We start from the raw sequence: 9573 nt of genomic DNA, 5'->3' as shown, positions 1-9573 counted from the left end.
TAGTAAAATTTCAAAACGTACACTACGTTCGTCAGAATCATCAGTAGGATGCTACGTTGTCCCTTATAACAAGAAAAAAAACATTCAGTGACAGAAGCTTCAGTACGGTTGGACCAAAACTTTGGAACGAACTGCCATTAAATCTCAGACAAATTGAATCAGTTAAAATCTTTTAAAAGCAGTTGAAAACTCACTTCTTCAAAGACTACTATTCATTGTTCTAAAATTCATACTACAGCAATTATACATTGAAGCAAATCAAGACTTTGTGTTAATACTGATGAATTGTTTTTACTGTTTTTAATGCATGAGTGTACAACGCCATTGAAGATGCTTTGTGTGTTGAAATAGGCGTTTAAGAAAATTCTCAAGTTTCAAGTTTCAAGTTTGACAAGCGGTTGATATTGGATTGTATGCTAAAAAACCCACACTCTTCGGCGGTTTTCAGTTGGATGGTCTCAAATTGTCATTTCCGTCAATGAAATACATTTTCAGATCATGTAGATACGGAAGCTGATGAGGCCCATAAACCTATTAAGTTCTGAGATATAAATACCAAAAGGGTGTCTAGACAAGTGAAACCAGAAAGTGAATGGCAACAATGTATGTACAAAGCAACGCTCCTTATTCTAATTCATGATCGTACCGGATATTGCTACTGCAGAGATGATATGAGCCGCACCATGAGAAAACCAACATAGTGTATCTGCGACCAGCATAGATCAAGACCAGGATCCGTGCTGTTCGCTGACGGTTTCTCTAATTGTAATAGGCTTTGAAAGCAAACAACATGGATCCTAGCCAGATTGCCCGGATGCGCAGGCTGGTCTGGATCCATGCTGATCACAAACGCATTATGTTAGTTTTCTCATGGCGCGGCCCATATCTAAGCGGCATGATATTATATTTAAAAGCATTACCAAGTAATCAGAATAAATTCTTATATTATCTGACCACGAGTATGAAAACTAATACTAATATGTATAAAACGTTTCGGAAAGTATTTGAGCGTCTCTGTAAAATCAACCAAAATTCGAATACGAGTGTGGACTTCACACAAGAATACACAGAAAGAACGTTAGATACACAGTCTACTTAACGCGCTGATTTTGTAGACATTCCAGGAAATAAAAATACTACGCAAGTCTATAGATACATAGGCCTACATATATGAATAACCAACAGTTACTTTGTCGGTCAAACTTTGGGAAACATTAAAACAGCTATCACATCATAAGATGTTTGAGTGAAAGATTTGATGTTCTTTTTATGCCTGTTTAACACAGCTATGTTAAAAAGATATTCCTCGGTCGGCATTTTTGGGCAAAATACCGAATGGGTACATCACAATATGTATAAATAGTTTGAAATGTAATATTGCGAGTCGATTTATGACGAAAACAAAAAACAGAATCAGACGATAAAGAATACATAAATAAAATGAGCCGCGCCATGGGAAAACCAACATAGTGGGTATGCGACCAGCATGGATCCAGACCAGCCTGCGCATCCGCGCAGTCTGGTCAGGATCCATGCTGTTCGCTAATAGTTTCTCCAATTCCAATAGGCTTTAAAAGCGAACAGCATGGAGCCTGACCAGACTGCGCGGATGCGCAGGCTGGTCTGGATCCATGCTGGTCGCATACCCACTATGTTGGTTTTCTCATGGCACGGCTCAAATGATGATTAAAAAGCAAACACGAATACGAACAAGGTAAAAATGCAATATCTATGTTAAAGTGCAACACCTCATTTATTACACTGTCTTGATTTTAAATAAGCAACAATAAAATGTTATGTCAGACAATTTAATTTTGTACTCTTAAGAACAATTATAATTCTAATAGTTATGTCTATCGTTTGCCAATAAATCTGAACATTTTAGATGAATGACATTTAAAAAAACAAAAGCAAAAACAAATCAAGCATATTCCAAGTTAATTTGCTTGTAAAAGTACGCCCATGAATGACGGATTTGTGTAGGCTTCAAGAAAGCTCCCATCTCCATGCTGAATGAAAGCATCATTGCCTGCTTTAAGCTGTACAACAAATTGTTTTGAGTTGCAGTCTCTGTAGACGTTGTCTCCAGCCAAAATTTGACCAACAACAGTATTCTCGACAACAAGTTCAAGTACAATCCATGTACTTGGTTTAGAACATGCAGTAATGGCAAACAGATATGTACCATTGAGTGGAGCTATAAATAGCCCATGATGTGGTATGTAAGCGTTCCCCAGATTCAGTTTCACGTTCCGGAAGTAGACGCGGAAACTTGACCCTGACATTGAAGTTGTCAGCTCTGCGAGGAAGGCAATCGCCGGCTTTGGTCTCAGTCCTGAAAGGTAAATAAAGCAGATATTTTGTTACAACCTAATATTTTTATTTGATTCAATCATATTTTATTGCTTCTGAACACATAATACAAAGCACATATACATAAGAAGTAACAAAAGCAAATGGGTTGGGCTACAATTTATTACAGAATTAGAAGTCAGCCCTTTCCAAGTGCATAACATTGATAGCAAATGAAAAATGAACGAGTGTATTAGTTAAATTTAGCATTCCTTAAAGATATATGATATAGTAATGATAGTGATAATGATTACAAAGATAAAAAAGATGAAGGAGAAGAAGAAGTAGAAGAAGGGAAATATTATGATGATGATATCAATGTAGTAACAAAAGGATAACAATAATAGTATTTATGATAGTTATTACACGATGATTATTAATAAGTTTTAGTATTAGTCAAGTTATGGTTGTAATCGTTATAGATGAGTTAAAGAAGAAAAGAAATAAATATGCTTCTCCATATCACTAAGTGTCTAACCAAAAACAGGGTCAATCTCTTTCTTAGAGTTGTTTTACCTGGCTTCGCTTTCTGAAACGGAATTGGAAGTACTACAACTGTATGGGAAATTGAGAAAGTGTATGACAAATTTGATTGAAATGCTTACGGAAACAAATATCATTTTCCTCCATTTTGTGATCGAAATACAATTACGAATCTTTAAAGGACTGGTGTAAGCGCAATAAATTAATCAATAGCTGCCTGAGAAGCAGGCGAGCAGAAAATGTAAATAAAATCTGAAAAGTAGATCCCCTGGAAGCATCGACAAACAGTGAAACTTGAAGACTAGGTTTGAATGAGTCTGCTCGTGAGCAGTAATGGAAAATTCAACACTGCCCACGCCACCTAGCACCGGGTTAAGCAGTATTCAATCTTCAAATCTAATTGAATTGGAATCAATGATCCCGAAGGATCAGAAAATATAACGATACTGAGATGAAGTCGGGAGAACAGCTAAAATAATTCAAATAGACTGATAATACAAAAGTGACCGGAAGTAAGTAGCTACCACACTTAGATGAACATTTTAAAATTGCTAGATGTTATTTCAAGGTCTTCGTTGTCGTGTCACGGAAATCACGAAAGTACGAAAATGTTGTTCATTTTTGGGGATGCCAGGTATGTGTTAAATATAATCGCGAAAATTAGACTTATCCAACAACTCTAGGACTACCCGAGGTGCCTTATAAATGTTGTACACGACTTATGAACAATGCTCTTCTACTGTAAAAGGACATGTGATTTTATACACCCCAAAATTTTGAAAATCACTTAAATTTGTCCTTTCGCTGTTTTCTTGGAATCTTGTATTCGGTGTTGTTATATTTTCTATTCCTTTAGGATCATGGAGTCCATCCAACCTTTGTGTAATAGAGTTCCGCTTAAGCCGGTGTTAGGGTTCACATTTCATTACCTCTGACGAACAGACTCAGTCAAACCGAGTATGCTATTTTTCTTCTTGGTTGCATTCTTTGCTTCCAAAGGATTTTTTTACAGATTTTATTTATATTCTGTATGTAATGGGGGTGTTCTTCGTGTCTGTTTTTGTTTGTTTAAATGCGTGTGATTTTATTTAATTGAGGCTCCCGACCTGTTGATTTTTATTTGGTTTTGCGATTTATGCAAAGTTGAACATAGTCTGGTACCAGGCATTTTTTTCAAATGGACACGGCTGACTTTGTTATTGCGATATATTTTTCATTTTTTGTATGCTTTTTTATCATTAAAAATTTTATTATTATTATTATCTTTTTTTTTTTTTTTTGTTTTTTTTTTTTTTGGTACAAATGTTTAAAAAAAGCACGTGCTCTCCTTCGTTAAGGCCCATGATCTAAAACATATAACATAAATGAATCACTAGTTTTACCTGTCAGTTCATTTTGAAGACTTTCGATTTCCGTTTGTTGTCGTTCCATGTTTGCTTGTTGCTTCTCAATTGTTTCTCTGAACTGCGACAATTCCGTTCCCATTATGGCAATTTTCTCCAGTAGTTTGAGGTCACAGTTACATTTTGATTCGCACTGTGGTTCCGCCTCGGCATTAGCAGCGCCAACTTGTATCGAAAATGTTTGAAACAAAAGATATAAAGTAAATACTAGTTTATTGACACTTTCCATTTTCTTATAATAAATCAATTATCTTTAAGTCACAAATGGCAAAAACTCAATTAATATTGACTTTCAATGAATTTGTTTGCTAAAACAAAAGCAGTAATTTGCTAAAAGGAAATATTCTCTTGTAAAAGATGAACTACAAACTTACTAAATTAATCACAAGTGTATGACAAAGTCCTATGTAAGGTTGGGCAAAGCTAAAGAAAATGTTTATATATCAGGCTGTTCACTTTATTCACATTGTTCAATAATAATTACATGCAGGCGAATTTTAAGCCAAAGAGCCCTTGTGGTTAAAAAAGACATCAAAACTATTATTCTCAATGTCGCAAGTGTAGACTTCTAGAAGAATATTCATCTGTTCGCATTGCCTCTAACCATTTTATATGTAAGTCTACTTGTGATACGCATGTACGCGGGTGAACGGCAAATCTCTATAACTTGACTGAAGTATACGGTGGTGATGTAGACATAGGCACAGTGCGAGTTCTATAAGGCTAGCTATCTTTCAAGCCATTTGTCCTGCTCTGGCAAATAACATCTAAGATGATGTTAATATCTCCCTATTTAACTAGCCGGAGCATGACCAGCATTTGAGAAAACGCCACTTGACAGAGAAATAAAAAAAATATGATTTGTACGAAAACCAGCCGGTGCACAATCGCGTAATGCTGCAAACGCCACGAGACATACTTGCGGGATGTACACGGACCAGTCTGATCACCTCAGCTTTCATGCTAGCTACGGAGGACACAGTATTTTCTTATGTTCCACGACTGGTATACGAACTTTGACGAAAGAGGAGCAGCCATTGTAACACTTGATGCGTATAAGTAAAATGATATACATGTTGAATTATATATATATAGTAGATATTTCTTCATTCTTATATTTTTTTATTTCGGTTTAGTAAAAGGAATCTTCCAAAAACCAAACCATCAAGAAACAAGTAAAAGATGAAACATATATATATGTCCTATTAAAATGAATAATCTACGTTTCTATCAGTAGAAACAAAACAAGGAGCGAGATATTTTTGAAAAAGAACAAAAGAAAAAATCTTCCGGCTTGTTTGCAATTGTTTACCTTTGATGGGAGACAATTTTAAACATCTATATGAATAAATCGTACAGCAAAGTGACATTCTTTGTTACTTATTTTTCTTCCTTGCTTTTCAAACAAAACTTTTTCACAAAGACTTATCAGTTAGGTAATACACATCTCTCACAAAAATAACAAAAAGAAAGATATTTATTTTGCACAACTTTTTTGACTAATATAATTATTATGACACTGTTTATAATTACTTAATTTTAAAATCCATGCTATAATTTCGTTAGCTTTATACATGACCATAAAAATTAAATTCTATCAATAGGAAAGGTCTTTAGAATTGATCCTACGAAACCCATGTCTGTGCATGTTCGATTTTATTGCATTGCGTGTTCTTTTAAACATCTAAAGAAATTAAATTAAAAGAACCGATCATACTTCTTCTGACTTTAACAAAACGCTTTAAGCTCGTTTATCTTTTAGGGAGACGATATATACTCTGAATCGGTCTTAAGCACATTTTCTTCGAAACACTTTGCTTTGCCCCGTCTTGACTCCATTCACATCACATAGACTCGACTTGCTTCGCATTGACTTGCCTATACTAGTCTTATCTTGGCTAATCCCACATAACCTCGCCCTTACACTCATAAGCTCGCCTTTCTGGTCCTTCGGGATCATTGATTTCAACTCATTTAGATTTGAAGATTGAATACCGCTTAGCCGGTGCTAGGGGCCGTGGGCAGTGTTGCATTTTCCATTACTGCTCATGAACAGACTCAATCAAACCGAGTCTGCAATTTTCACTGTTTGCTTTGTTGTCGGTGCTTCCGAGGGATCTACTTTCCAGATTTTATTTAAATCCCTCGCCTCACTTTGCATTGCCTCGCCTCGACCTTTCTTTATTTAATTTTTGTACTCTAAATACAAAGAATATCGCGTGGTCACAAAAGTTAATAGTATGAACCCCACCATGACAACAGTTATAATTATTCAATCATTTATTTTGCATGGTTATTCTAAGAGAAGTACATCAACGTAGGAATATGCTTGCTCATAATATTTTCCTGGCAATATTTCTAGAAAAATGATGTAGCTTTAAGACCATTCGATGGCCAAAGGCTAGAAGATTTAAATCCTTCAATCATGAAGTTACGGTGCAAGTATTACAGTTACGACAAAAGGTAAAATGGTTATTTCCCTTGGAATGAAAACAGATTAAAGACAAACCACGACCTAGTGACCTACTCTTTCCTCCCATATGAACTTCACGTAAATCATCCTGATATTACTGGACGGATAACTCAGTGGTTTGCACACTGGCCTTCCAATCCTGAGGTCGGGGTTTCGATCCTCGGGAATTTTCAGAAACGCTTTTCAGTGTTTCCCACCCAACTAGAGGTGTACTGGTCAGGAACCCAGGCAATCCTTGCGTGTATCAGTGCTATACACTGGGCACGTTAAAGAACCAGGCTGTCTATTCGCAACGAGCTAGGCTAAGTTAGCCGGACAAGCCTGTATCTGATTTCTGATCTATCTGTCGTGGGGGCTTTGTCTCACTCTGTCCCTCTGGTCAGATCGCTCTGTGTCTGTATTAGTAGACAATGAATCATGCGCCCTGTGTGGCTGCATTTGAACTATGTAAAGCGCCTTTGAACGTGAAATTGATCATGAAAAGGGCGCTATATAAATCTGGTATTATAATAATAATAATGATAATAATACAGCTATTCTACAAGAGTACAAATGGACAATTAAGACTCTCCCTGAATTAATGTGTTTTCTCAACTTCATCTGCAAATGTATTCAGTCATTCTCTTTTCAATATGTTTTATAAACATAAAATAATAACTAACTTACACTGTAGAAACAAAGTGTGGTCTACATTAAGTTCTGTGCATACTTCTACATACATTTTAATAATATACTTAGACATTAAACACATTGTCTTTGCCTTATATATGTCACTTTCAATTTTAGGTAGATACTTGTTTTTTTCTTGTTTTCTTCATGCAAAGCTTGTATAATTACCATCATGGAAATACGAAAGAATACAGTTATTTTGTGGCTCGTCTTTAAGTGCTAGACTTGTTTCTACTTAGTGACAACACTAAAGTATATTTTCCGGTTTAAACTGCTTAAACGCGTTGGTCGTACATGGGTATAATCCGAACATTCTTAAATATTATAAAAATACGATTTGCGGTTTGGTGGTTGTTTATTTTATTTTATTTTTTTTTTTCGCTGAATAATTAGGGTGAAGAAATTAACTTTCTCTCTATTTGTCAAAAATATGGCTTTGTATAACACATGTTTCGGAATAAGAAATGATGAACCTCGGTATTTGTCGCAATTTTACTATGACTTTAAAGTTTTGAACAAATTAGTTTCATTGGAACACGAAATACGTTCGTTAACGGAAACTATACAGACAGGAAAGTGTTATTAATATTGATGCGGATAGCATTTCTGAAAAATGAAAATAAAGAAATAAGGAAACTCATGTAATAAAATCTTGTTATACATTCTATTTGATTTGTCCTGTCGATAAAGCATTAGGATGACTTACCTCCCATACGAAATATATCGATCTTTAAATGTGGCCAAAGCGTGAATCATCGCCTATAAGGGCAGTTCAAACTTTAGCCTGTTAAATTTCTGTAATGAATTTGGTCATTTTTGAATTTGGATTGTACTATTAACTATTAAAAAGGATGCTTACCGAAAAAGATATTGATTGGACGGCGAACAGTGCAGATCATGATCAGACTGCACAGATGTGCATGCTGATCATGATCTACACTGGTCACATAGTCAGAATAAATCGTGTCCAGTTTGATGTTCTACACAACTCAAGTTTACCATAGAATTGTGAAGCTATTTATTGAAATAAATGCATTCGTATTTTGCGACTTCTTCAGGATGGGTTTATGTATCAAATTTAATAAAATTAAAAAAAAAGAGAATAAAATAATGCGAAATGATCAGTCTTACACTGAAATAAATAGATGTATGTTTAAGTATCATTAAAAACTATGAAGTAAACGTATAAAAATGCTATTACATATTTTGTCACGTAGTTTATATTTTCTTTTTCAGGAAATGATACAAAACTTGTATGGGCATACCAGGCATCAATATATGTATATTTTAATAGCACTACTATAAAAAAACTTCTTATTTGTAGACCGGATATCTTAAAACATGTGCAAGATATACAAAGTTTTCTCAATAATATCGAAAATGTACTGTGCGCAGAAATCATAAACCTTCCATTAATAGAATAATTTTAATAAACTTGAATTCCGCAAAAAAAGATCATAGTATAACAACAGATCAAGTATGTAAGTGTAGAACAGCCCTCCCCAATACCCATCCCCACTCTGTTAAATCTTTGAATAATAAAACTGACTATTTTTGCAGTCTGTGTTTAACACAGTTATGTTAAAAAGATATTCCTCGGTCGACATGTTTTGGGCAAAATACCCAAAGTGTACATCACAATATGTATAAAAATTTTGATATCTAATATTGCTAGTCGAGTTATGAAGTAAAACAAACAACAGAAAATAGAAGAATACGTGAATAAAATAATGATGAAAACGAAAACAAACTAGGAAACGGTTACATTGCAACAACATAAATTTATTGTACTGTCTTGAATTTAAAGTTGCAACAATAAAACGTTTTGACAGCTGTACAACTTTTGATTTATATCGGAAGGCTTTTACTAGCTGATAAATTATTATCAATTGAAACATTCACAAGTTATTATTTTAATCTAAACCTTTCACCGGGAAACTAAACAAATGAACATTGTATTCGAAATTAACCACTAGTTAAAACACCTCTTTTACCTTAATAGCTAATCATAAGATAAAGTAATCTGAAGACAAACGTATAATTAAAAGAATTCCGTTCATCATATTCCAAATCTTAATCTTTAAATTTTAGATATCTGGTAGAAGTCTAATAAGCCTGTACAAGCACACCCATGAATGTTGGATTGCCGTTATTCGGGTCGGCGAAAAGAGAATTCCCACTTCAACCATGCTG

At 34.6% G+C, this 9573-nt stretch overlaps 1 protein-coding gene across 1 annotated transcript; it reads right to left on the bottom strand.

The window, feature by feature from the left end:
- Window positions 1-1937: 1937 nt before the first annotated feature.
- LOC128558720 (heavy metal-binding protein HIP-like) lies at window positions 1938-4591 on the bottom strand. The gene is made up of 2 exons (XM_053548886.1): window positions 4218-4591; window positions 1938-2335 (listed from the first exon to the last, which is right to left on the bottom strand). The coding sequence occupies exons 1-2, from the start codon at window positions 4465-4467 to the stop codon at window positions 1938-1940; spliced, it is 648 nt and encodes a 215-aa protein (XP_053404861.1). The 5' UTR covers window positions 4468-4591.
- Between the last annotated feature and the right edge of the window lie 4982 nt (window positions 4592-9573).

Source organism: Mercenaria mercenaria, chromosome 7, assembly GCF_021730395.1.
Source record: "Mercenaria mercenaria strain notata chromosome 7, MADL_Memer_1, whole genome shotgun sequence".
Classification (NCBI taxonomy): Eukaryota; Metazoa; Mollusca; class Bivalvia; order Venerida; family Veneridae; genus Mercenaria; species Mercenaria mercenaria.
The sequence above is the reverse complement of the archived record's forward strand: the minus strand, read 5'-3'. Positions and strand labels throughout refer to the sequence as shown.